Source organism: Pongo abelii, chromosome 13 (genome assembly GCF_028885655.2).
Source record: "Pongo abelii isolate AG06213 chromosome 13, NHGRI_mPonAbe1-v2.0_pri, whole genome shotgun sequence".
NCBI classification, from domain to species: Eukaryota; Metazoa; Chordata; class Mammalia; order Primates; family Hominidae; genus Pongo; species Pongo abelii.
In genome coordinates, this window is record NC_071998.2 from 84526501 (window position 1) to 84554052 (window position 27552).

At 47.1% G+C, this 27552-nt stretch overlaps 1 protein-coding gene and 1 long non-coding RNA gene across 3 annotated transcripts in view; one reads left to right on the forward strand and one right to left on the reverse strand.

The window, feature by feature from the left end:
• PHF2 (PHD finger protein 2) overlaps positions 1 to 27552 on the forward strand; it is a 105695-nt gene that overhangs the window by 32091 nt on the left and 46052 nt on the right. For both annotated transcript variants that reach the window (XM_024252632.3, XM_024252631.3), the window contains exon 2: positions 24580 to 24665. In XM_024252632.3, the coding sequence (XP_024108400.3) occupies positions 24580 to 24665 (86 nt within the window). The remainder of the gene's footprint in view (positions 1 to 24579; positions 24666 to 27552) is intronic.
• LOC129047926 (uncharacterized) lies at positions 13336 to 15022 on the reverse strand. The gene is made up of 2 exons (XR_008509819.2): positions 14700 to 15022; positions 13336 to 14587 (listed from the first exon to the last, which is right to left on the reverse strand). It is a non-coding gene; the product is annotated as an uncharacterized LOC129047926 (long non-coding RNA).

Genomic DNA, 27552 nt, shown 5'->3' on the forward strand with positions numbered 1-27552 from the left:
GTCAGATTTCTGTTTCTTTTTGTGTGAGTTTTGACACAGTATATCTTTTGAGGAATTGGTCTGTTTTGTCTAGGCTATTGAATTTGTGGGCATAGTATTGTTTCATTCTTTTACTTTTAATCTGTGTCTTTATATTTTAAGTTGGTTTCTGTTAGACAACGTAGTTGGACCTTGTTTTTTTTAATTTTATTTGTTTGTTTTTTAATCCACTCTAACAGTGTCTGCTTTTTAGTTGTTATATTTAGGACCATTGATATTTAAAGTGGTTATTTGTGTAGTTGGATTAATATATACCATATTTGTTACTGTTTTCTGTTTATTGCTCCTGTTATTTGTTTTGTTTTTTTCTTTTTGTCGTCTCTTTTTTATGCCTTCTCTGGCTTTAATTGAGCATTTGATATGATCCCATTTTTTTCTCCTCTCAGCATATCAGTAATGCTTTTTTAAAACACCTTTTTTTAGTGGTTGTTTTAAAATGTGCAATATACGTTTATGACTAATCCAAGTCCTCTTTCAAATACTTAGCACTCTATGGGTAGAGCAAGAAATAGTATTCCTAATTGTTCCCTCCCATGCCTTCGAATATTATTGTTATTCACTTACTCATAAACTGTAGTCATGAAGTAGTCATGAAGTACATTTTTGCGATTATTATGGTGAGCAAACTTGTCTGCTAGATCAAGAATAAGAAAAAAGTTTTTATTTTATCCTCACTTGTTACTTCCCTAATACTCTCCCTTTCTTTCTACAGATTCTAGTTTCTGATCTGTATCATTTTCCTTCTCTCTGAAGTTCTTTTAACATTTCTTGCAAGGCAGATTTACTGGTGACAAATTTTCTGAATTGTTGTTTGTCTGATGGACTTTATTTCTCCTTCACTTTTGAAGGATAATTTTGCTGGATGCAGAATTCTAGGTTGGTTTTTTTTTCTTTCAACACTTTGAATGTTTTACTCCACACTCTTCTTGCTTGCATGACTTCTGAGGAGAAGTCCAAGCGCAATTCTGTCCTTGCTTCTCTGTAGGTAAGGTGTTTTTAGCCCATTCCCTGACATTTTTCTTTTTTATTTTCTTATTTTTTTCGAGATGGAGTCTTGCTCTGTCACCCAGTCTAGAGTGCAGTGGTACAATCTTAGCTCACTGCAACCTCCTGGGTTGAGGCAATTCTCCTGCCTCAGCCTCCCAAGCAGCTGGAATTACAGGCATGTGCCACCACAGCCAACTAATTTTTGTATTTTTAGTAGAGATGGGGTTTCACCATGTCGGCGAGGTTGGTCTTGAACTCCTGACCTCGTGATCTGCCTGCCTCGGCCTCCCAAAATGCTAGCATTACAGGTGTGAGCCACCACGCCTGACCTCCCTGACTTTTTTCAAGATATTCTTTTTGTGTTTGATTTTTTTTTGCAGTTTGTGATATGCCTAGGTGTAGATTTTTTTTTGGGGGGAGGCTTATATCCTGCTTGGTATCTTTTGAGCTTCCTGGATCTGTGGTTTGCTTGCTGTTATTAATTTTGGAAAATCCTCAGCTGTTATTATTTCAGATATATCCTTTATTCCTTTCTTTTTTTCTTCTCCTTCTGGTATTCCTATTACATGTTGTTACACCTTTTGTAATTAACCCATAGTTCTTGAATATTGTTTTGTCATTGTTGTTCGTTTTTGTCTTTATGCCTCAGTTTGGGAAGTTTCTATTGGCATATCTTCAAGCTCTCTGATTCTTTCCTTGGCTGTGTCCAGTCTATTGATGAGCCCATCAGAGGCATTCTTCAGTTCTATTACAGTGTTTTTTATTTCTAGCATTTCCTTTTGATTCTTTCTTAGTGTCTCAGTCTCTCAGCTTACATCACCTATCCTTGCAGGCTTTATTACAGACTTTAGCATATTAATAATAAATTCGTGATCTGATCATTGCAACATCAGTGCCATCTCTGGGTCTAGTTCTCATGTTTGCTTTGTCTTTTCAGACTGTGTAGGTTGTTTTTTGTTTTGTTTTGTTTTTATTGTACTTTATAATGTTTTGTAGTAAAAAAAATTGGAAAACAAAAAGACTGTTCCCTTATACACTACCATCCAGAGGAGGTCACCTGGAGTATCTGTATGCTTGCCCCCCTGCTTCCTATTTGGAGAAATGTGACTTCTGGGGCCTCTTTTGTTTTAGTCTGTACATTTCTCTAGGATGGTCTTAGAGAAGACTTCTCCCTATGCATTGGGCCTCCTGCAGCAGTGCCAGGCAGTGATTGTTGAAGGATTGAAAGTGCTGTGGCAAACTCAGTCTCCACTCCTGGCTTTCGTGTCCTTGTTTCACAGATCAGAAGATTGGGCAGGATGGACTTCTGTTCAGTCTTCTTTCGGATACTGTGATAGCCTCAAGTTCTTGCCTGCTTCTAGCAACTTTCTCTGGAAGTTCTGTACATGTCATACCTTTTTTTGACTTGCATTCTATACAGATTTATTTTTGAGAGTCAGAAGAGTATTCTTGGCTGGGTGCGGTGGCTCAACGCCTGTAATCCCAGCACTTTGGGAGGCTGAGGTGGGTGGATCACCTGAGGTCAGGAGTTCGTGACCAGCCTGACCGACATGGTGAAACCCCATCTCTACTAAAAATACAAAACTAGACAGTCGTGGTGGTGTGTGCTTGTAGTCCCAGCTACTCAGGAGCCTGAGGCAGGAGAATTGCTTGAACCCAGGAGGTGGACATTGCAGTGAGCCACGATCACGCCATTGCACTCCAGCCTGGGCAACAAGAGCAAAACTCTGTCTCAAAAAAAAAAAAAAAAAGAGTATTCTTTTTAAAGTCAGTTATAAAATTTTAAATTAAAATAGCTCTAATTTGAATCAAAGCAGTTTGTTTGGATTAAAAATATTCCTTTTATTTTTTAATACAGGGTCTTGCTCTGTCACCCAGGATGGAGTGCAGTGGTGTGGTCATAGCTCACTGTAGCTTCGAACTCCTGGGCTCAAGCAACCCTCCCCACCTCAGCCTCCGGAGGAGCTAGGACTACAGGTGTATGCTACTATGCTTGGCTCTTTTTATTTTTATTTTTTGTAGAGATGGGGTCTTGCAATGTTGCCCAGGCTGGTCCTGAACTGCTGGACTGAAGCCACCTTCCAGCCTCGGCTTCCCGAAGTGCTGGGATTATAGGCATGAGCCACTGTGCCTCACCAGGATTAAAAATATTCTTTAAAGTCCTTGATGGGTAGCAATATATATACATAGGAAAATATTCAATAATCAAAAATTTGTCTCCAGTGAGAAGCCTGCCCTCTCTCCCTGCTGAGCACAGCCACCAAAGTGTGGCCTCTCCAGCGATGGCCACTGCAATCAAGGGCCTGTGTGTCTTTCCTGAACATTCTGATTACAGAGGGGCATATTTATGGATTTCCTTCAATCTTCCACACACAAAAAAGGTGTGTCTCTATACTCTTCTGCAACTTGTGCTCTTTGCTGAACAATATACATCCTGGAAATTGTTCCAGATCAGCAAATACAGGATTTGTACTTCTTGGCACTTCAGAATGTTCCTCTCAGTCTTCCAAGAATGGATATTTAGCTTGGCTCTAATCTTGCTGCTGCAGTGAATACACATGATCCACGTATCTGGAGAGGACGTGTAACAGGTGTCTGTGTCTAAAATACCAACAGCTCCCACCCAAGAAGTTTTTACTAATGTGTGTTTTTGCCAAGAATATGGGAGAATGCTTGTCGGTCTGTGGCAGCAGGAACATGTGAGGCACACCCTAAAGGTCACCCACCTTTGACCTTTGCCAGCCTGATAGGTGAGAAATCTTATTGCAGTTGCAGGTTCCATTTCTTACTACAAGTGACATTGCACAGCTTCTCATATGGTAAAAAGCAGTTTGTGTGGCCTTTTATATAAACTGTTTACTTAAAGTCACAATTAAAATCACTAGTCAGGCAGATACGTTTTCATTTTGTGATTTGGAAAATGAATTTTCGTATTGTGTACTACATCCTTCACATGCATTTCAGAAGTAGATGGAGGTTTCCCTTAGGTACATATGACTCATTTGCAAGCAACCATTTATTTTGAGTCATGATGTTTTTCAGAATAATAGGAATCTATGGTATTGTCCTGAATTGTTTTGATTTTTGCATCCACAAGGTTGGCTGCAGCAGTCTTGCAGGGCCCTGGGAGGGGTGTCCCCCACCCACCAGTGTCTCTGTGGGGTTGTGAGAAGGGCCACTTCTCCTCTGAGGCCCATGCCATAGCCAGCCCTGACATGCTCTTGTTTGCTCACAGATGGGGGACTTCTCTCTAATTGTACCCTTCACGTGGAGCGATGGTGCTGATGGGAACTCCAGGGCTTCCCCACTTAGCGAGCACAGCTGGTGCCAGGCCCCTAGGCTTCCTGGTCACAGAGCTTTAGCTGTCTAGGGCTATTGAGATGTGCCTGGCAAAGCACTTTGTCTGACAGCTGAGTAACCAGGGCTTGTCCAGGGTAAGTGACTTACCTCCACAGTTCAGGTGGCCTGCTCTGTATGTGATTCCCATGGGTCATGTTTGGGGTTTTCTTTGAGCAAATATATTCTAGAAATGTAGTTAAGAAGTGAATTCCCCGAGAAGCGGGTCCAAGGCAGCACCTCAGCATAGACTCTGTGGCCGCATGCAAAAATGCCTGCAGGAAGGCAGCTCTGGGACTTGAGCCACGCATTTGGGCTGCTCCTCTAGATGGGATTCTGTGGTCCCTGTAACAGAAGTTATAGCCCCGATGGGTCATGGGGAACCCTGGGTGATTAGTGATGGGACACTTAGGGTTGGCCAAGGGCCCTAAAACAGGCTCTGCTGCAGTGGTGCCCAGGCATGGCTTGTCTTTAGGAGCAGGTTCTGACTCAGTAGGTCCCAGTGGGGATTGGGGTTCTGATTTTCTTTTTCTTTTTCTTTTTTTTTTTTTTTTTGAGACAGAGTCTCACCCTGTATCCCAGACTGGAGTGCAGTAGAGCAATCATAGCTGACTGCAGCCTCAAACTCTGGGCTCAAGCAAGGAACTCCTTGATCCTCCTGCCTCAGCCTCCTGAATAGCTGGGATTTACGGGCATGTGCTACCATGGCTGGCTAATTTTTGTATTTTTTGTAGAGAGGGTCTTATTGTGTTGCCAAAACTGGTTTCAAATTCCTAGGCTCAAGTATCAAGGATACCACCTCAGCATCCCAGAGCACTGAGATTACAGGCATGAGCCACCACACCTGGCCCACATTGTCAGACCAGAAGTCTCTATGGGTTGTCAGCTCCTGAGCTGGCCCCTCTCCTCCTGGCTGCCGGGTGGACCTGGTGCTGTTGCCTCTACACATCCCTTTCTTGCTGTTTAATCCTCACAAGTGCCTGTGGAGTAGGTGGTGCATTTTCCCCTCTCTGGATGAAGGAAGGCACTGAGTTACCTGCTCCGAGGCTGCCAACGGGAGAGGCACAAGGTGTCAGGACTTGCCCTCTACCTCAGACCATGGCCACCTCCCTCTAGAGTGAGTGACTTTGGCTTACAGGGTGGTCACTCACTTGTTTTGTGGATTGTGACAAACTGAGAAGTTAAAGCAGCACAGGCTCTTTAAGCAGCACAAGGTGGACCTCACTTCCTCACCCAGCAGCAGGGCATTTTCCAGATTCCTGGAGCAGTGTCCCTGGGGCAGACATGGAGAGTGGTGAGGCTCCCCTCCTGCCTACTGGCCCAGCTTCATTTCCCTCTTGGCTTCTATGCCCCAGTGACTTCTGTTTCCCCTGTGGCTTCTGTTCCCAGCTAGCTTCTGTTCCCTCTGGCTGCCCCTCCTGCTGAAGAGAAGCACATAGAAGTGCAAATGAAGGCATCATGGCTTGGGAGGAAGAAACTTTGGGTGAAGTGGGGGCACGGCCCAGCTAGACAGAGGCTGCCCAGTCCCTCCATCCTTTCTTTAAAGACAGGAAGGGGCTGAGCTGGGGTCTGTTCAGTTCACAGTCCTGGAGGAGTGGACATAGCACACTTGGGAAGAGAAAAGAAATGTCAACATTCTTTCCACGGAGATTCTGTTTTTTCTGTCCATGGAGTGTTGCACTTTCTCAGCTACTCCCTGCCAGAAATGAAAGCTAGGGTCATGGTCCATCAGCCCAGCAAAAAAAATTGATGATGGTGGTGGCGAGGATGATGATGGTAATGATAGTGATGGTGATGGTAATGATGATGGTGGTGATGGTGATAGTAATGATGATGGTGATGATGGTGACAGTGATGGTGATGGTAATGATGATGGTGGTGATGGTGATAGTAATGATGGTGATGATGGTGACAGTGATGGTGATGGTAATGATGATGGTGGTGATGGTGATAGTAATGATGATGGTGATGATGGTGACAGTGATGGTGATGGTAATGATGATGGTGATAGTGATGGTGATGGTAATGATGATGGTGATGATGGTGACAGTGATGGTGATGGTAATGATGATGGTGGTGATGGTAATGATGATGGTGATGATGGTGACAGTGATGGTGATGGTAATGATGATGGTGGTGATGGTGATAGTAATGATGATGGTGATGATGGTGACAGTGATGGTGATGGTAATGATGATGGTGGTGATGGTGATAGTAATGATGATGGTGATGATGGTGATAGTGATGGTGATGGTAATGATGATGGTGATGATGGTGACAGTGATGGTGATGGTAATGATGACGGTGGTGATGGTGATAGTAATGATGGTGATGATGGTGACAGTGATGGTGATGGTAATGATGATGGTGGTGATGGTGATAGTAATGATGATGGTGATGATGGTGATAGTGATGGTGATGGTAATGATGATGGTGATGATGGTGACAGTGATGGTGATGGTAATGATGACGGTGGTGATGGTGATAGTAATGATGGTGATGATGGTGACAGTGATGGTGATGGTAATGATGATGGTGGTGATGGTGATAGTAATGATGATGGTGATGATGGTGACAGTGATGGTGATGGTAATGATGATGGTGGTGATGGTGATAGTAATGATGATGGTGATGATGGTGGTGATGGTGATAGTAATGATGATGGTGATGATGGTGATAGTGATGGTGATGGTAATGATGATGGTGGTGATGGTGATAGTAATGATGATGGTGGTGATGGTGATAGTAATGATGATGGTGATGATGGTGACAGTGATGGTGATGGTAATGATGATGGTGGTGATGGTGATAGTAATGATGATGGTGATGATGGTGGTGATGGTGATAGTAATGATGATGGTGATGATGGTGATAGTGATGGTGATGGTAATGATGATGGTGGTGATGGTGATAGTAATGATGATGGTGATGATGGTGACAGTGATGGTGATGGTAATGATGATGGTGATAGTGATGGTGATGGTAATGATGATGGTGATGATGGTGACAGTGATGGTGATGGTAATGATGATGGTGGTGATGGTAATGATGATGGTGATGATGGTGACAGTGATGGTGATGGTAATGATGACGGTGGTGATGGTGATAGTAATGATGATGGTGATGATGGTGATAGTGATGGTGATGGTAATGATGATGGTGGTGATGGTGATAGTAATGATGATGGTGATGATGGTGACAGTGATGGTGATGGTAATGATGACGGTGGTGATGGTGATAGTAATGATGGTGATGATGGTGACAGTGATGGTGATGGTAATGATGATGGTGGTGATGGTGATAGTAATGATGATGGTGATGATGGTGATAGTGATGGTGATGGTAATGATGATGGTGGTGATGGTGATAGTAATGATGATGGTGATGATGGTGACAGTGATGGTGATGGTAATGATGACGGTGGTGATGGTGATAGTAATGATGGTGATGATGGTGACAGTGATGGTGATGGTAATGATGATGGTGGTGATGGTGATAGTAATGATGATGGTGATGATGGTGATAGTGATGGTGATGGTAATGATGATGGTGGTGATGGTGATAGTAATGATGATGGTGATGATGGTGACAGTGATGGTGATGGTAATGATGACGGTGGTGATGGTGATAGTAATGATGGTGATGATGGTGACAGCGATGGTGATGGTAATGATGATGGTGGTGATGGTGATAGTAATGATGATGGTGATGATGGTGATAGTGATGGTGATGGTAATGATGATGGTGGTGATGGTGATAGTAATGATGATGGTGATGGTGACAGTGATGGTGATGGTAATGATGATGGTGGTGATGGTGATAGTAATGATGATGGTGATGATGGTGACAGTGATGGTGATGGTAATGATGATGGTGGTGATGGTGATAGTAATGATGATGGTGATGATGGTGACAGTGATGGTGATGGTAATGATGACGGTGGTGATGGTGATAGTAATGATGGTGATGATGGTGACAGTGATGGTGATGGTAATGATGATGGTGGTGATGGTGATAGTAATGATGATGGTGATGATGGTGATAGTGATGGTGATGGTAATGATGATGGTGGTGATGGTGATAGTAATGATGATGGTGATGATGGTGACAGTGATGGTGATGGTAATGATGACGGTGGTGATGGTGATAGTAATGATGGTGATGATGGTGACAGTGATGGTGATGGTAATGATGATGGTGGTGATGGTGATAGTAATGATGATGGTGATGATGGTGATAGTGATGGTGATGGTAATGATGATGGTGGTGATGGTGATAGTAATGATGATGGTGATGGTGACAGTGATGGTGATGGTAATGATGATGGTGGTGATGGTGATAGTAATGATGATGGTGATGATGGTGACAGTGATGGTGATGGTAATGATGATGGTGGTGATGGTGATAGTAATGATGATGGTGATGATGGTGACAGTGATGGTGATGGTAATGATGACGGTGGTGATGGTGATAGTAATGATGGTGATGATGGTGACAGCGATGGTGATGGTAATGATGATGGTGGTGATGGTGATAGTAATGATGATGGTGATGATGGTGATAGTGATGGTGATGGTAATGATGATGGTGGTGATGGTGATAGTAATGATGATGGTGATGGTGACAGTGATGGTGATGGTAATGATGACGGTGGTGATGGTGATAGTAATGATGGTGATGATGGTGACAGTGATGGTGATGGTAATGATGATGGTGGTGATGGTGATAGTAATGATGGTGATGATGGTGACAGTGATGGTGATGGTAGTGATGGTGATGGTAATAATGATGGTGATGATGGTGATGGTGGTGATGATGGTGATAGTAATGGTGATATGGTGATAGTGATGATAGTGATGATGGTAATGGTGATGATGGTGATGGTGATGATAGTAATGATGGTGATGGTGATGATGGTGATAGTGATGATGATGGTGATAGTGATGATGATGGCGATCATGGTGACAGTGATCGTGGTGATGGTAGTGATGGTGATGGTAATAAAGATGGTGATGATGGTGATGGTGATGGTGGTGATAGTAATGATGGTGACAGTGATGGTGATGATGATGGTGATGGTGATGATAACTATGACAAGCAGTAAACTATCTTTACAGCCACTAGCTATGTGCCAGGCACTGTGGTAGGGATGGTACATACAATCCCTCCAGTATTTCTGTCATTGACCTTCTACTAGAAATGATGATTCACTCTCTGCAGAGAAGGAGTCTGAGACTCACTGACATTGAGTACCTCTTGTGGTCCCACAGTTGTTGGTGGCAATCATTGCCCAGGGTTTCTGCATGCACTGGGTGTCACAGGCTGCAGGTGATGCCTCATGTGCTGTGCTGGGAGCCCTGCCCTTGTCATCCTATTAGCTCCTTGACACTTGACCTCTTCCCTCCTCCCCACAGGTTCCTTGTGAGACATCTGGGGGACTCCAAACAGCAGGAATCCATCTGCCCACTGGTTTGGAGACAGGGGTCCTGAGCCTCTTTCCAGGGTGGATGGTTCAGGAGGCCTTCTCTGCAGGGGACCAGGACACAGGAAAGCCAGGAAGAGATGAGCTGGGAAGGGAGCTGTCGGGGGCCATTCTGGTTTTAAAAATAAAGCAGGACTTTTGTTGCTTGTTATAAAAGGAATACATGCTCATTTTCTGTGATTTAGGAAATTGCAGGAAAGTATAAGGGAAGAAAGAACGTGGCCATTGCCTAGTACCAGGGAAAAGGGCTGTAGTTTTTAGTGTCTGCCTAGACTCTAAACTTGTAAACTAAAAAACTTGTACAACCCGTTGTTTAATGGCTGTGTAATACTCCCATCACAGGAGCACATCATGCCCTGGTTACCTGACCCTTACTGGCTGGAGATGTGTGTTGTTCCTAATTCTTGCTATTTTAAATAACCATGGGAGAAACCACATTAACATGAATCTTTGTGTGCATATGTACATTTTGCCTTAAAATAGATTTGTTAATATGGAATTCTGGCCTGAAGGCTGCAAATCTTTTTAAAGCTTTTGATACATACAGCTGGGGTTCAGGAAAGTCCTTCCCAAGTTAATCCCCTGACTAGAAGGGTAAGAGTGCCTGCCCTGCGGCCCCACCTGCATTGTGGATTTGTATTATTAAAAGATAAGCCTTGCCAGAGGGACATTTCTAGCTTGAATGTGTGCCTGACACCAACTGAGCTCTGACAGTGTGCCTTGAACCCTGTGCCAGATGCTGCAGAGGGCCGCAAAGTAAGGTGAAGGCTCTGCCTGTCTGCCTCACCTCTGGGAGTGAAAGAGGCCACTTCTTTTTTTTATTTGATGTTTCTCTTACAATTTTTTTTTTTTTTTTTTTTTTTTTTTCTGAAACAGAGTTTCGCTCTGTTGCCCATGCTGGAGCTGGAGAGCAATGGCTCAATCTCGGCTCACTGCAACCTCTGCCTCCTGAGTTCAAGTGATTCTCCTGCTGCGGCATCCCAAGTAGTTGGGATTATAGGCGTGTGCCACCACACCCAGCTGATTTTGCGTTTTTAGTAGAGACGGGGTCTCTCCATGTTGGCCAGGCTAGTCTTGAACTCCTGACCTCAGGTGATCCACCCACCTCGGCCTCCCAAAGTACTGGGATTACAGGTATGAGCCACTGCACCCAGCCAATTTTTTTTTTTAATGTCAAAATTAGGTTCAAAAATTATGGTTTACATTAAATGAATGTTCTTAACTACAACAGAAGAAACCAGGAATGCAATCCAGTTGTGCTGTTCGGGAGATCATTCCAGGCTTGGCATGGTCTGGAAGGTGGCATGGTCGGAGGGTGTCTGAGCTAGGGGCCAGGGCCAGGTGTTGGTCATTCCTGGCTGGGCTTCTGGGCTGGACCCTCCAGCTCCCCTGAAGGCAACCCCTAGCCCACTCAAGTCCTCATGGGAGGCTGCACCCTGTAGCCTGCAGCAGGGCCGCAGCTCCATGAGCAGGGCTAGCAAGCACTGGCATGCTTGGGGTCAGAATTCCATGTCACCCGTGAGAAAGCCACGGTGTCCTGTCTGCAGAACAAGGATTCCTATGGGAAGAGCTCAGAAGAGCCGCTTCCCCTCTGGGGCTGCCCTTGCCTGAGGATCTTAGGCAGCCAGAGAAGCACCTGGGAGAGAACTCAGGTTTTGCGGGGAGCAGGCTACTTTCCTAGAGAGTAGACAGGCTTCTTTAGAGATCCCAAGAGGCAATTGTGGGGCCTCTGGAAGCATCTGAATTCTACACTCCCCACCCCCGACCCCTTTCAGCTTTTTTTTTCTTGGCCTTTTCCTTTGGTGTCTTTATTAGTTAGGGTTCTCTAGAGGGACAGAACTAATAGGAGATATGTATATGTTTATTAAGTGTTAACTCACACGATCACAAGGTCCCACAATAGGCCATCTGCAAGCTGAGGAGCAAGGAAAGCCATCCGAGTCCCAAAACTGAAGAATGTGGAGTCCAATGTTTGAGGGCAGGAAGGATCCAGCACAGGAGAAAGATGTAGGCTGGGAGGCTAGGCCAAGTCTAGTCTTTTCAGGTTTGTCTCCCTGCTTTATATTCCAGTCACACACTGGCAGCTGATTAGATGGTGCCCACCCACATTAAGGGTGGGTCTGCCTTTCCCAGCCCACTGACTCAAATGTTAATCTCCTTTGGCAACATCCTCACAGACACATCCAGGATCAATACTTTGCATCCTTCAATCCAATCAAGTTGACAGTCAGTCACTGCAGTGTCTCATCACTGCCACACCCACTCACCTCTGTGTTTGAAATTTGTATTATCTTTCTGGTTATTGGGCTTTGGGCACTAAATTAGCTTTAAACTAATTTGGAGTTGACTCAGTTTGGGGAAGCTGGGGTCACAATTGGCTCAGATGAATCCAATAGCCAGCATGGCCTCATCTGGTTGGCAAGTGAGCTAATGCAGCTGTTGCACCTGTGCCACTTGAACACACAGTCCTCCACCCCATTCTCACCACTGGGGCTCCCCAGGGGCAAGGTGAGTGTGGTGGACTGAACCATGCACACATAACACACTCATGGGCACACGCATAGACAGATGCACCCAGACATGGACACACATACGCATGCATACACATGGCAATGTACGTCTGCCTGCATACACGTGCACACACAAATGGCCATACAAGCATACACACACAGTGCACACATGCATGGGTGCACACACAAATGGGCATACAAGCATACACACACAGTGCACACATACATGGGTGCACACACATGCATGTGCATAGTATGGACATATAAACATACGCACACGTATTTTGTTTTGGGTTTTCCACCAAAAGGAATTGTACCATACACATTCTTCTAAAACATGCTTTTCTTCACTTAACAATATATTTTTGGTATCTTACCATGTCAGTATGTAAAGATCTACTTTATTTTTAAAAATTGTAATATTAATAGCATCCTGGTCACACAGCACTCTGCACTTGCACACCTGTGTGTATGTGTGTGTATGCCTGTGTTTGTGTGTCTGCATGTGTTTGTGTCTGTATCTGTGTATTTCTGTGTATAAGTGGCGTCTGCATGTGTCGTGTGTGGTGTGTGTGTGTGCCTGTGTGTGGTGTTTGTGTGTCTCTGTGTTTGCATATGTTTATGTGTGTTTGCATGTGTGTGTTTGCATATGTGGTGTGTGTGCATGTGTGATGTGTGTGTGCATGTGTCTGTTTTGTGTTTGCATGTGTGTTTTGTGTGTGTGCCTGGAGGTGTGGTGTGTGTATGTGTACTTGTGTGTCTGTGTGCTTAATGTGTGTGGCTGCGTGTGTGGTGTTTGTGTGTCTGCATGTGTGTGGTGTGTGTGTTGTATGTTTGCATGTGTAGTGTGTGTCTGCATGTGTGTGGTGTGTGTGTATGTATGTTGTATATTTGTGTGTGCATGTGTGGTGTGTTTGTGTCTGTGTGTGATGTGTGTGTGTCTGTGGGGTGTGTGTGTCTGTGTGTGTATTTGTGTCTGCATATGTGTGATGTGTTTGCATGTTTGGGGTATGTATGTGTGTCTGTGTGATGTGTACGTGTGTCTGCGTGTGTGATGTGTGTGCATGTTTGTATCTGTATGTAGTGTGTGTATGTATCTCTGCATGTGTGTTGTGTCTGTGTGTGTGTTGTGTGTTTGTGTGTGGCATGTGTCCGCATGTGTGTTGTGTGTGTGGTGTGTGCGTGTGGTATGTCTGCATGTGTGTGGTGTGTTTGTGTATGTGTGTCTGCATGTGTGGTGTGTGAGTTTGTATGTGTGCTAAACCAGGTCCCAGGCCTCACTCTAGTGCTTGTTCACTTCCCTGTGGATCTGAGTCCTCTTCCAGCTGCTCACAGGCAGCTGCCTGTCCTTCCCCACCATGTGGTATACTCGGGGTCTGCAGACCTCGCTTGCCTGTGCAGAGGTGGATCACCCCCAGGCCTCGCTGGCTCAGGCAGGTGTTCTCCGTTTCTCCTTTGTAGCTCTGAGGCCTGGGTCTGTCCTTGGTCCTTGCCCTACCCTTTCCCTCAGTGTGCCTTTACGAGACGCCTGCCCAGCCATCTCCTGGCTCCTGGGAGGTCACAAGTTGAGACACAGACCTTTGGGCCTGTGAGTGGGTGGAAACACTGCTCTCGTTGGAGCCCATCTCTTAGGGACCAGGCGACTTGATCCTCACTGGCCGAGGAGGACTTGCTCAGAGGGCCTGATTCGGCGTCCTGGGCTGGCGTCCTGGGCTGGCACTTTGCTCCGCTGACCTTGCCTGTACGAGGCTGAGCATTCCAAGTGTCCTCAGGGTGGAGTGTGGAGGCCAAGAAGGTGGTTCGCGGGGTGGTGGATGAGGGCCTTCACTGGGCTGGTGCTCAGATGGCCCCCAGTGGCCTGTGCTCCACGCCTGCTGGTGGCTCCTGGTGGCCCGTGTGCCATGCCTGCTGGTGGCTTCTGGTGGCCTGTGCTCCATACCTGCTGGTGGCACCCCGTGGCCCATGCTGTATGCCTGCTGCCCAGCCCTGGTGGGCCTGTTGCGGCCCCTGAAGTTTGTACTTCGGCCAACAAGCTTCTGTTGTCGCAGGAAGCAGCTCAGGAGGTGCTACTCTTAGCCAGGGAAAAGGGCTGGCCAACTTTGCCTTTTTGTTGATGTTCTGTTTAATACTAAGGTCCTGGGGTGACATTTGTGCCCCTGGTGGCCTCTGAGGTCTGTGTGCGGCCAGGCACCGCCTCTCTCAGCTCCTGGGTTTTCTCCTGGTCTGGTCTGCCCTGAGTTTTTGGAGAAGCAGAAGCCCTGCTTAGCACAGCCTTAGAAGGCGTCCCTGGGCTTCAGCTCAGCCAAATGCCCTGCTCTCCCTCGGATTCTGCAGTCCTGGCTCACCTGACCACAAGCAGCCTGTGACCTGCTCTTTCTGCAGATGTGGGTGGGCTCCCAGGACAGACCTGCAGGGCCCAGCCTGGGAGTATACAAGGCTGGGTGGCCAGCGGCCTGCAGAGGGCTCCAGCTCCTGTTCCCAGGAGGGAGAGGCCCACCTTCTGTCTTCTGAAAGGTCTGAGTCTGGGGCACTGGTTCTGTGAGGACCGTCCTCACCCACTTCCCCACATCTGGGTCCTCACGGAGCCTCTGTCTGTGTCCTGGGATGCATCCCCACGCTGGGGCAGGGGCAGCAGGTGAGGCACGAGGGCCTGTCTGCAGGACGTAGGTGGACGAGTGGGCCTGGCTGGGGGGTCCTTTGTGAGCTCAGCTCCTGTGAGCCAGCACTGTCCCCATGGGCGACAACCTTTGAAGTCAGCAAGATCTGGCTGCTTGCCTCTCAGGTGGCCCACGATGGGCTTCCTGCAGAGGGCAGAGTGGACACAGGCCACTCTGGCAATTGCCCACTCTGCATTAGTGAGGGGTTGAGGTTGGTTTTGTGTTAATGAGAAGCGTGTGCTTGTTTTTGTCTCTGAAATAATGAAGTCATCTGCTAACATGGCCTTGGGATGCTGTAACTGTTTTGGTGTTACCTAGTCTCCTTCAGATTCTCAGTATCTTATGCTCCTGGCTTTAGTGCAAGGAAAATATTTTCCATTTTTCTATAGTTACTATTCTCATCTAATTTTTTGTTTTGCCAATTTTCTGAATAATTTCTTAGGCAGCATTTAGAAAGCCCTAATTCTGGTACAATAAAATAAATGCCCAGTGTCGGCAAACAGTCTCTCCTGTGAGGACAGGATGACCCCTGATGGAGCTCACTGTGCTGGAGCTTGCACAGTCGAAGCCCTGGATCCTCGTTAGGTGCTGTCTCCTTGGCATATAGCCACAGCTAGTGGCAGAGCCAGGCTGAAAGTCCTGAGACTTAGTTTCACCTGCCAAGTGGCCACTGTCGGGGTTGGTGGCATAGGTGGTAGAGGTTGGAGCAGCGATGCAGATGTAGGGTCGGTGCTAGCAGGGGATCTGGCCTGGATCCCTGTGGAGGGTCTACTTCCTTCAGCCTTGGAGGGGGAGGAGGGGCAGCCCAGTGGTCACCCCCACCAGCCCTGGTGGGCAGGCCCTGGTTGCAGCTCCTGCCTCTGGCCCAGGCACCTAGGTGGTGAGGGGGTGCTGAGGCCTTTGATTCTCTGAGCTGCTTTTGGGCAGCAGAAGGACCCTCCCACCGTGACCACCTCTCTTTTCTCTCAGTCTCTTGGGGTCTCCTGCACAAAGCAGTAAATGACTGACCAAGGCCGCCGTCCTGGCCAAGGTGAGGCCTGTCACCTGTGCCACCCAGTTCATCCTCCCAGCGGGTGGCCCAGGGGTGGGTAGTGCTGGAAGGAGGAAGCCCACAAGGGGCCCCTCCTTGTGCAAGTGGATTGGCTATGCCAGGGCAGAGCGTCCTAAAGTGGACACTGGCCCAGGGCCTGGAGCCACACAGGTGGGCACGTTATGGAGGGCGGGGCCAGGTGTGAGGACCGGATCCCCACCTGACCTTTGTGCCTCTGAGTCCTTGTGCTGGCCGTGCACGTTCTTGTGACCCCCGAGCCTCGGCCTTCCCACTTGTAAAGTAGGCTTGTGCTGTCTGCCCCCAGGATCCAGGACCCCGTGCCAACGTCCAGAGCTGAGGAGCCTGATTCTTGGTGGGGAGGTGTATTTTAAGGACATGTTGATTTCCATCCTTGTTGACTGACTGCAGCTTTAACTCCCATGTGGCCTTTGGATAGGGCAGTTCCCTCAGCACCGTTAGAGCCGAGGTCTGGAGAGCCCTTCAGCTCCTGTGGTGCACCGACCCCTGGACTATTAAAAGGATGTTGTTCACTGGGGACGTGCCCAACCACCTGGGGCATTTGGGGGCGTTTCCATGCACCAAGGTGGTCCAAGCTGTGGGTGCAGCTCCTAGCCATGGCTTGTCCTTCCTGTGCTGAGTCACTGGCTCACCATGGCTGTTGTCACCTTGTCCCTGCTATATCACAGGGAGGGGTGAGGCCTGGGTGGCCAGAGGGATGGAGTTTGAGGAGACTAGGACTTACTTACACTCATAGGCACTGCTGGGGCCTCATGTGGGCTTCAGTTTGGGCTTGGAGTCCGGTCAAGGCCCAGCCAGCCTGTCCATACACTGAGCCTGAGGTCACTCTGAGGTGTGTTTCTTAGCTCGGTTGGCAGAATAACAGCCCCCGCTATCACCCATGTCCTAATCCTGCAACTTTAAGTTGCGTTGCAAGAGGGGAGGAAGGGAAGCTGTGGATGGAGTTGGGGCTGTTCAGCCAGCTGTGGATGGGGAGACTGTCCTGAATGTCCAGTGGCTGCAGCGTCATCACAGTGGTCCTTAGGAGGGGTGGAGGATGGGAGGAAGGTTGAGTCAGGGCAACGTCTGTGAGAGCTCGGCTGGCCATCACTGGCTTTGAACGTGGAAGGGGCCAGGAGCCAGGGAGTGCAGACACCCTCTAGGAACTGGAGGAGGTGGGAACAGATTCTCCCTAGAGCTTCCAGAGGGAGCTGCCCTTGCCCACGCCTTGATTTTAGCCCGGTGAGACCCATTTGGACTTCTGACCTCCAGCCTGGAGAGTGAATCCTTCAGGGGGCTCCTGTCCAAAGGCCCTGTGAGGATCCTGGTGTCTCTAGCCCCTCACCCCAAGTCTTGTCCCCAGAACAGGCATGTTTCAGGGAGTGCTGGCCCTGCTAACTGAGCCCCAAGTCTGTCTGTCTGTTCTACTCTGAGTTTGGTGGTCTGACCTCTGACCTTCTGCCTGAGGGTCAGCACCAACCCATAAAGGCCTGACAGGCAGGTGTGTGTGATGGGCCATGTGTGTGCAAGGGCCCTGCTGGGATGGTGGCAGAATCAGGTCAGGTTGGTGTAGGCCATCCTGTGCCTTTGTCTGCTCCAGATGCTGCAGTGGGGGCACAGCCTGGAGCAGCCAGGGGCCAGGTGAGGGTGTGGACATAGGGCATGGGTGTGACTGTATATGTGGGCATGGACATGGAGTGTGGTTGTGGCTGTGGATGTGGATTTGGGGTCGCACATGGATGTAGGGTCTGATGTGCAATGTGGATTCTGAGTCTAATTTCTGGGCTGCAAGAGCTCAACCAGCTCCAGGGCAATGTATTATAACATGTGTCCTTGAAGTGAATAATGATGGTGCTGAAGGGACTGACTTCAGCTCCCAGCTCATCTGGTCCCACAAAAGTCTTTGCATGTGGCTGATACTTGGTGTCACTGATGAGAACCTGAGGTATACGTGGCACTGTAGTGAGTGCACGTGACGTTTTCTAGCCCTGTCCTGCCCTCCTCTGTGCTGAGCTCTTCTTCACATGCTATAGTGCTATGCCTTGGTCCTGTTCCTGGCTTTGGGCCTTTGCTTCTATTGGGTAGACACCCTTATAAACTTCATGAAGGAAGAATATTAACACTGTGCATTTTAAAGTTTGTTTTGGCATTTTGGAGCATAATTTTCATTCTTCAATGTTCTTTCTGAGTTTCCTTTCCAATTTTTGTTTGTTTCATTATAAAGAAAGTCACTTTGCACCCTGAGAGCAGAAAAATATTCCCTCACGTTGTGCTTTCGATGACTTTTCTTTTACACTTGACTCTTCGGAGTGTGTGGGCTTGACTTTAGCTTGTATTCTAAGATAGAGTGAACTTTATATTTCAAAAACAATTTGCCAAGATCTTTTTCTGGGCTTCATGCTCTGTTCCCAGAACTCAGGACTGTGGTGGCTGTGGAAGAAAACACCCATCTAGGGCCCAAGACCCTGGTGGCCTTGCAGGATTAGTCTGATACACTGGGCATTAGCAGTAACAGCTCACTCTGTCTAACGAGTGTTCACTCCGGGCCAGGCCCACCCATCTCTTTGCCTGGCTTCATTGCCCAAGGGCAAGGGCAGTACTATCCTTAGTGAATGAATAAGAAGACTGTTCTGTGTCCGGGCAGGCACTTAACCTCTCATACCTACCTCAATTTCCCTATTGTGGTAAATAAGGCTAATAATAAGAATTCCCATTATTGCAGGGTTGTTGGAAAATAATGCTATTAGAGTTCTTAGCATGCTGCGTGTCTCAGAGTGAGTGCTCAGCCAGAGTTAGTGATGATGGAGTTTGTGATGGTGGTGATGGTGATGGTGATGGTGAAGGTGATGGTGATGATAATCTTGGTGAGGATGATGATGGTGATAGAGGTGATAATGATGGTGTAGCATTATTGGTGATAGTGATGAAAATGATGGTGATGAGGGTGGAGGTGATGATGATAATGATGGTGTGGCAATGTTGGTAATGATGGTGGTGGTGGTGATTATAGTGGTTGAGATGATGATGATGATGGTGTAGCAATGTTGGTGATGGTAATGGTGGTGATGGTGATGACAACGGTGATGGTGGTGGTGATGATAGTGGTTGAAATGATGATGATAATGATGGTGTGGCGATGTTGGTGATGACAGCGGTCGTTGTGATGATGATAGTGGTTGAGATGATGATGATAATGATGGTGTGGCAATGTTGGTGATGGTGTTGGTGGTAATGGTGATGGTGATGATGATGGTGGTGGCAATGGTGGTAGAGGTGATGATGATGATGGTGTGTTGGTGATAGTGATGGTGATGATGATGATGGTGGTTGAGGTGATGATGATAATGATGGTGTGGCAGTGCTGGTGATGATGCTGGTGATGATGATGATGGTGGTGGTGATGATAGTGGTTGAGGTGATGATGATAATGATGGTGTGGCAATGTTGGTGATAGTGATGGTGGTGATGGAGATGATGATGTCACTCTCACAGGGCCAGGTTCTTTTTTTCTCTTTTATTGAGTTAAAATTCACATAGCATAATATTAATCGTTTTAAAGTGAACAATTCAGTGTTACTTAGTAAATTCACAATGCTGTGCAACCATTGCCTCTATCTAGCTTCAAAATATTTTAATTTCCAAAGGAAACTCCATACCCACTAAACAGTAACTCCTCATTCCTCTGTCTTCCCACCCTCTGGCACCACTAGTCAGCTTTCTGTCTCCATGGATATACCTATTATAAACATATTATCATTTCATGTGAGTGGAATCATATAGCATTGGTCCTCATGTGTCATGCTTCTTTCATTTAGTATAATGCCCTCAAGATTCATCCACATTGTAGGATGTATCAGGACCTCATTCCTTTTGAAGGCTGAATAATATTCCATTGTATATACAGATTACATTTTGTTTATCCATTCATCTGTCAGTGGACATTTGGGCAATTTCCACTTTTTGGTTATTGTGAATAATACTGTTAAGAACATTTATGTACAAGGATTTGTTTGAGTACCTTTTTTTTTTGGAGACAGAGTCTTGCTTTATTGGCCAGGCTTGAGTGCAGTGGCGCAGTCTTGGCTCACTGCAACCTCTGCTTCCTGGGTTCAAGTGATTCTCGTGCCTCAGCCTCCTGAGTAGCTAGGGCCACAGGTGTGTGTCACCACGCCCAGCTAATTTTTGTATTTTTGGTGGAGCCAGGGTTTCGCCATGTTGGTCAGGCTGGTCTCAAACTCCTGACTTCAAGTGGTCTGCCCACCTTGGCCTCCCAAAGTGCTGGGATTACAGGCATGAGCCAAATACACAGTACCTATTCTTAATTCTTTTGGGTATGTATGTGTCAGTGGAATTGCTGGGTCACATTGTAATTCTATGTTTAATTTTCTGAGGAAACATCAAATTTTTCTCCACAGTGCTTGCGTTTCTACCATTGATGTAAGAGGGTTATGATTTCTCCACATGCTTTCCAACACTTATTTTAAAAAAAAAAATTGGCCAGGCGCGGTGGCTCACGCCTGTAATCCCAGCACTTTGGTAGGCCGAGGTGGGTGGATCACCTGAGGTAAGGAGTTTGAGACCAGCCTGACCAACAAGGTGAAACCCCATCTCTACTGAAAATACAAAAATTAGCCGGGCGTGATGGCAGGCACCTGTAGTCCCAGCTACTCGGGAGGCTGAGACAGGAGACCTGCTTGAACCTGGGAGGCAGAGGTTGCAGTGAGCTGAGATCGTGCCACTGCATTCCAACCTGGGCGATAGGAGCAAGACTCCATCTCAAAAACAAAAAAAAATTGTAGCCATCCTAGTGGGTGTGAAGTGATATCTTACTGTAGTTTTGATTTTAATTTCCTTAATGACTGAGAATGTTGAGCTTCTTTTCATGTGCTTGTTGTCCATTTGCATATTTCTTTGAAGAAATGTCTGTTCAAAGTCCTTTACCTGTTTATTAATTGGATTGTTTGTCTTTTTATTGTTGAACTGTAATAGTTCTTTATATGTTGTGGATGCCATACCCTTGTCTTATTTATGGTTTGCAAGTATTTTCTCGTGTTCTGTCACTTGCCTTCTTACTCTGTTGATAGTGTCCTTTAATGCAAAAAAGTTTTTAATTTTGATGGAATCCAAATTAGCAATTTTTTCTTTTGTTTTTCATGCTTTTGGTGTCATATCTAGGAATCTATTGTCAAATTCAGTGTCATGAAGATTTACTCCTATGTTTTCTTCTAAAAGTTTTATCATTTTAGCTCATAGTTAGGTTGCCAACCCATTTCTAGTTAATTTTTGTATGTGGTGTGAGGTAGACATCCAGCTTCATTCTTTTGCATGTGGTTGTCCACTTGCCTTAGCACCGTTTGTTGAAGAGATTATTCTTTCTCCATTGCATGATCTAGGAACCCTTGTCAAAAATCAGTTGGCTGTTGATGTATGGGTTTATTTCTGAGGTCTTAGTTCTATTCCATTGATCTATATGTCTATCCTTATGCCAGTGCCACACTGTTTTATCATATCTTTGTAGTAAGTTTTAAATCAGGAAGTGTAAGTTTTCTTAGGTTTTCCATTTCTGTAAACAAAGTTATTGGGATTTTGATAGGGATTGCATTGAATCTGTAGATTCCTTTAGGTAGTATTGCAGTCTTAACACTATTAAGTCTTCCAGTTCATCCACATGGAATATATTTCCATTTATTTGTATCCTTTAAGACCTCTTTCAGCAGTATACAAGTCTTGCATCTCCTAGGTTAAATTTATTCCTACATATTAATATTTTGTTATTTTTGATGGTATTATAATGGTAATTGCTTTCTTGGTTTTATTTTCAGATTATTCATTGCTAGTGTATAGAAATCCAACTGGTTTTTGTGTGTTGTTTTTGCACCTATGACTTCTGAATTTATTTATTAGGTATAGAAAGTTTTTCTGTATATGGATTCCTATAGAGTTTTCTATATATAGGATTATGTCATATGCAAATAAAGATAATTTTATATCTTCCTTTCCATTTCAGACTCCTTTTATTTCAGGAATTTTTTTTTTTTTTTGCTTAATTGCTCTGGCTAGAGCTTCCAGTACTGTGTTAAACAGAAGCGGCAACAATAGGCATCCTATTTTGTTCCTCATCTTAAGGGAAAAGCTTTCAGCCTTTCACCATTGTATACAATGTTTCCCGTGGATTTTTCATCCATGGCTTTCATCATGTTGAAGAAGTTCCCCTCTATTCCTAGTTTGTAGAGTGTTTTTATCATGAAAGGATTTTGTTGAGTGCTTTTTCTGTATCAATTGAGATGGTCACGTAGGATTTTTCATCATTGTGTTAATATGGTGTAATGTGTCTTGGGGAGGATGGGGAATTGGGGAAGGATTGGGAGAGATGGGAACATAGGAATGAGGCAGAGGGCTGTGGCCAGCTCAGGAGAAAGAGCCAGGTGAGCCCTGCTGCTTCTTGTATTTTACCCACTTGGTGAGATCTGTCCTCCAGGGTGAAGGAAAGAGAAGCACAGCTTCTGCTGTGCCATCCTCCAGGACAGAGCCCCAGGGTTGCATCTTTTTCTTCTTGCAGTCAGACTTGATGCTTTAGGTGTTGAAGCACTGATTTATTTTCGTGTACTGAACCGTCCTTGCATTCCTGTGATAAATCCCACTTGGTCATGGTGCATTGTCCCCTTAATATGCTCCTAGACTTTATTTGCTGGTATTTTATTGAGGATTTTTACATCAATATTCATTAGAGATACTGGTCTGTAGTTTTCTTTTCTTGTAGTGTCTCTGTCTGGCTTTGGGCTCAGGGTAATGCTTAGGAAATGTTCCCCCCTCTTCTATTTTCTGAAAAAGTTTAAGAAGGATTGGTGTTATTCTTCTTTAAATGTTTGATAGAATTCACTAGTGGTGGTTCTGGGATTTTCTTTTTGGGGGAGGTTTTTTGATTACTGATTTAATCTTTTTTACTTGTGACAGGTCTGTTCAAATGTTCTGTTTCTTTTTGAGTCAGTTTTGGCAGTTTGTGTGCTTCTGAGCATTTCTCCATTTCATCCAGGTTACGTAATTTATTGACCTATAATTTTTCATAGTATTCTGTTATAATTCTTTTTTATTTCCTTAAGGTCAACAGTGTCTTTATGTTCATTTTTTTGTTTGCCCTGAGTGAAAACAGTCTGCTTCATGCACATCTATAGCTTCCATTCCAGGTAGCTTGCTGCCCTGACCCCCTCCTATGGCAACATTCTGGGGCTGCCTGGGGGGAATGTCCATTTTTAAATTTACTGGTCAGTTTTATTTACATGCATTTGCTCACTAGAGGAAGATGTTGAAGTATTTTCCAATTTGTTTGCTGCATTCTTCTTGTGGGAGTTGTCTGGACCTGTGTCCTGCCCATTATCTACTGTGTTCTTATTTAGTCTTGGGGGCCTCTACATGTTACAGATGCCCATTCTCATGTCACTTTTTTTTTTTTTTTTTTTTGAGATGGAGTCTCACTCTGTTGCCCAGGCTGGAGTGCAGTGGTGCAATCTCGGCTCACTGCAACCTCCGCCTTCCGGGCTCAAACAATACTCCCACCTCAGCCTCCCAAATAGCTGGGATTACAGGTGTGTGCCACTATGCTCCGGCTAATTTTTTTTGTATTTTTATTAGAGACAGGGTTTCACCATGTTGGCCAGGCTGATCTCGAACTCCTGACCTCAAGTGATCCACCTACCTCGGCCTCTCAAAGTGTTGGGATTACAGATATGAGCCACCGTGCCTGGCCTCATGTCACTTTTAACTAAAAAAAGTATCAGAATAAAACAAAGCATTTCCATTTTGCTGGTTTTGCTTCTGTAGAAGTTTATTGATGTCTTAGGTTGTGTCCTTTGATACTCTTTGTGTTCATTCCTCAAATGGCTTAAGGCCTGTAGCCCGACCATCTGCATAGGAGGTGGCTCTCTCTTGTTCTAAGTCTCCAAGCAGGTTTGCAAGGGGTCTGGAGGAACTCCAGGGAGGGAATGAGGAAAGAGTGGTCATGATGTCTGGAGTCCTGGACATGTCCTAAGGCCAGGCTGGTAGGCCTCTTCTTGGCCCCCATGAGAATGAGCTGGATGGGTGGCTATGGTATGGCCCACAGGAGGGGCTCTGAGCTGCCTCTGGTGTTTTCTGCACCCTCAGGTTACCCCTGGTGAAGTGATGGCGACAGCCTGCAGCCTGGCTCTGAGAACCCCTCTTCCTTCCCTGCCCCCTGGGTGACGGGGCATTGGTGACCCTCACCCAGGCAGGCTTGCTAGATGGCCCGTTCATTGGGTCCTCATGGTGGGGCGTATCCAGATGCTGTATCTAGGTCCAGGCTGCAGAGGCCTTTCCAGGAGGACATCTCTGCAGCTCTTTCCCTCCACCCTGCTTTCCTAGTAGAACACTGTCCCTGCACAGCTGTGCTCCATCTGGCTCAGGTTCCCAGACAATGAGCAGGGATTCTCCCTAGAGCTTGGCAGATGGAAAGTGCTTGAGGGGGTGCTGAGTGCCTAGGTAATGGTCTGTTTCGTCTCGTTTCAGCTGTGTTGGGGTGGAAGAGGAGGAGGCGCCCGACATCGACATATACCACTGCCCAAACTGTGAGAAAACCCATGGGAAGTCTACCTGTAAGTACCGCAGCCCAAGTGACCATCTCTTGCGGAAGAGAGCAGCATCCACCCTGCCTGGGCTGCGAGGAGGGCAAGGTTTCTGCTGGGCCTGGGCCCTGGGTTGCTGGGGGCAAAACGCCCTGAGTAGTGTCTAGGCCTGGGGACCCTGCCAACCTAGCTTACTGTCCCCTGTAGCCTCACTAGGCCCACCGTAGCCCCTCCTGATCAGTTCCCGCTGGCAGAGGCAGCTGTGCAAAGACTCAAAGGGCCTTCTGAGGCCTAGCAAGAGGCCAGGCCAGCCTGAGTTAGGGGGACACGGACTTGGGGACCTGGATAAATGGTGATGTCGGGGTTTTCCAGGGGCCCCCAGCCTAGCCCGGCCCAGCCAGCCACTGCTACACGTGGGGCCCAGCCTGTCTGTTTTCTGGGCACGTGCATTGTTGGTGGGCTCTCTCCTCCCCTCCTTTTTCAGCCCCGCCTCATGCCACCCACCTCCTCCTCTGCAGAGAATCTTGGAGGGCCCTTGCCTTTCCCACACAACCTGCTGTTTGTGTGTCCTAAGGTCTGAGGCTTCGTTTTCTTCTTGGCCCTTTCAGGTGTGCTGGGTCCTGGGGTCCAGGCTTGGCTCACACTGTGCAGGTTCATCCAGGTGAGCTGGAGGTTATATGAGCCTTGAGCTCCAAGCCTCAGCCCTGGTTGCAGAGCGGGAGCTGTGTGGTGGTCTGCAAGGACTCGGGAGGGGTGTGGCCTGTAGACAGGACAGATGGTATGGATATGGGTGTGTGTGTGTTAATGTGGCCTCTGGTTTCCACTTCATTGGAGGGTCTTGGGTGCTCACAGAATCTGCAGGCTGGACATGGGCCCTGGCTGAGTCAGCTGATCACATTCCTGCTGACCTGAGCCCTGGACAAGGTGGGGCAGGGAATGCATCTGGCTCCAGGTCACAGCCAGTCTGAGTCACTCCCCTTCAAAGGGAGACCCCTCCCAGTGCCCAGTTGCAAGCTGAAGCACCAGACCCCCAGACCCCTGTGGGATGAGTCCTATGGAATCAGTAGGGGCAGAGGGAGGATGCAGGCAATAGGTGGAAGGGGCCCCAGCACCCCTGTTCTGTGAGCTGAGGCTGGGTTGAGGGAGCCTTGGAGGCCTGGCCTGGCAGCTGATGATGCTGGGTCTCACTACTCTGAGGACCTGGCTGCTCTTTCTTGGCCTCTCCCAAGGCCTGAATGCTTTGTTCCTGTCTATTGCTGGACAATGGTGGGGGCTGCATGTGTTTCAGGTCTTGACCCTATCCCCAGCACAGCCTCAACAAATATGCAAGCGGGTGATGAGGAGAAGCTAGCAGCTCTTCCTGAACTTTCAGGCTGATAGTTTGCCTGTGGGGAAGTTCTGGGATTCCTAAATTGCCTTCTTACTCCTGGTCCCTAGTAGTTGGCTGCATTTGTGCTCAGAATGCATCTGCCTATGGCAAGCTCATTAACCTATCATCTGGTTATTGCTCAAAAACAGATAAAGGGTAGGAAGGATCAGCCCGCCGGGGCATTCTCATGCTTCTGGCACCTCAGTGAGCCCGCCCGGAAAGCTCAGGGCCAAGCTGTCTTTACGACAGGAATGACACAAACAGGGCTGAGCTTCCAGTGGGGACCTGGGGCTGCCCCATGGGGCCTAGGGGGCAGGTGTCAGGGCAGAGTAGGGTTGGAGCCAGGATACCCCAGGAGGTGCTTTCCTGGGGGGTAGGACCCTCTCAGGTCCTACCTGCGTGGGGGGGCTTGGGAGGATGCTGGGGTGGCGTTGCTCTTGTGTGGTTCGTACATGTGTGCATCACTTGAGAAGAGGCTTTCAGACTGGTAGAAAAGAAAGTGTCAGAAACCCCTGGGCCAGGGGCCTCTTCTCCTGATAGTCAGCATACATTTCAAGGGGTCCTTGCTTGGGGGCTCTTGCATGAGTTGGGGCTGGGGTAGAGCAATGTTGTGGTGCTGGGGCTGAGCAGGTTTTACATATTGGTGAGCACACAGTTTTGATTTCTCTAATGTCCCCAGGCAGCCCACCTGCCATGGGAGTCCTGTGTGCCTGCCTCACCCAGACCCTGCCCCTGTCCCTGCGGGGAGTTTGGGCAGAGGCCTGGTGTCCCAGTTGCTGCCGTTGATTGCAGCTAAAACCTCAGTGCAGGCTCCCCTTCCTGTCTCCTATGGCCAGCCGCCCAGGGAGAGACATTCTAGACTAGCAGACAGTGCCGAGGTTGCAGGCGGTGGGACCCCCAGCCCCTGCCTGGCTGTACACATGTGTGTGTGCATGTACGTGTATGCTTACATATTTGTGCATGTGTATGTGTGTGTGCATGTGCTTGTGTGTATGTCATACTCTGTTCAGGCTGCCGTAACAAAATACCACAGACTGGAGGGCTTAAGTAATAGAAAATTTATTTCTTACAGTTCTGGAGGCTGGAAGTCCAAGATCAAGGTGCTGGCTGATTCAGTGTGTGGTGAGGGCCTGCTTCTGGTTCATAGACAGTGTCCTCTTGCCGTGTCCTCACATGGTGGAAGGAAGGAGGCAGCTCTCTGGGGTCTCTTTTATAAGGACACTAATCCCATTCAGGAGGACTTTACCCTCATGACCTCATCACCTCCCAAAGGCCCCACCTCATAAAATCATCACCTTAGGGGTCAGGATTTCAACAGATAAATTTTGGTGGGATGGATATTCAGTCCACAGCTGTATGTATGTGTGTGCATGCACGCATCTATGTGCTGAATGTGCTATATAAATTCTGTGAAGCAGATTTTCAGTTGTTACTGAGGGATGTGTGCTCCATCAGGGACAAAGGTACATGGTTCTAGCACCTTCCACCAGTGTGCATGTTCAGATTTGAAGTGAGTGTACACTGTGCCCAGAGCCTGTCTATGATGCC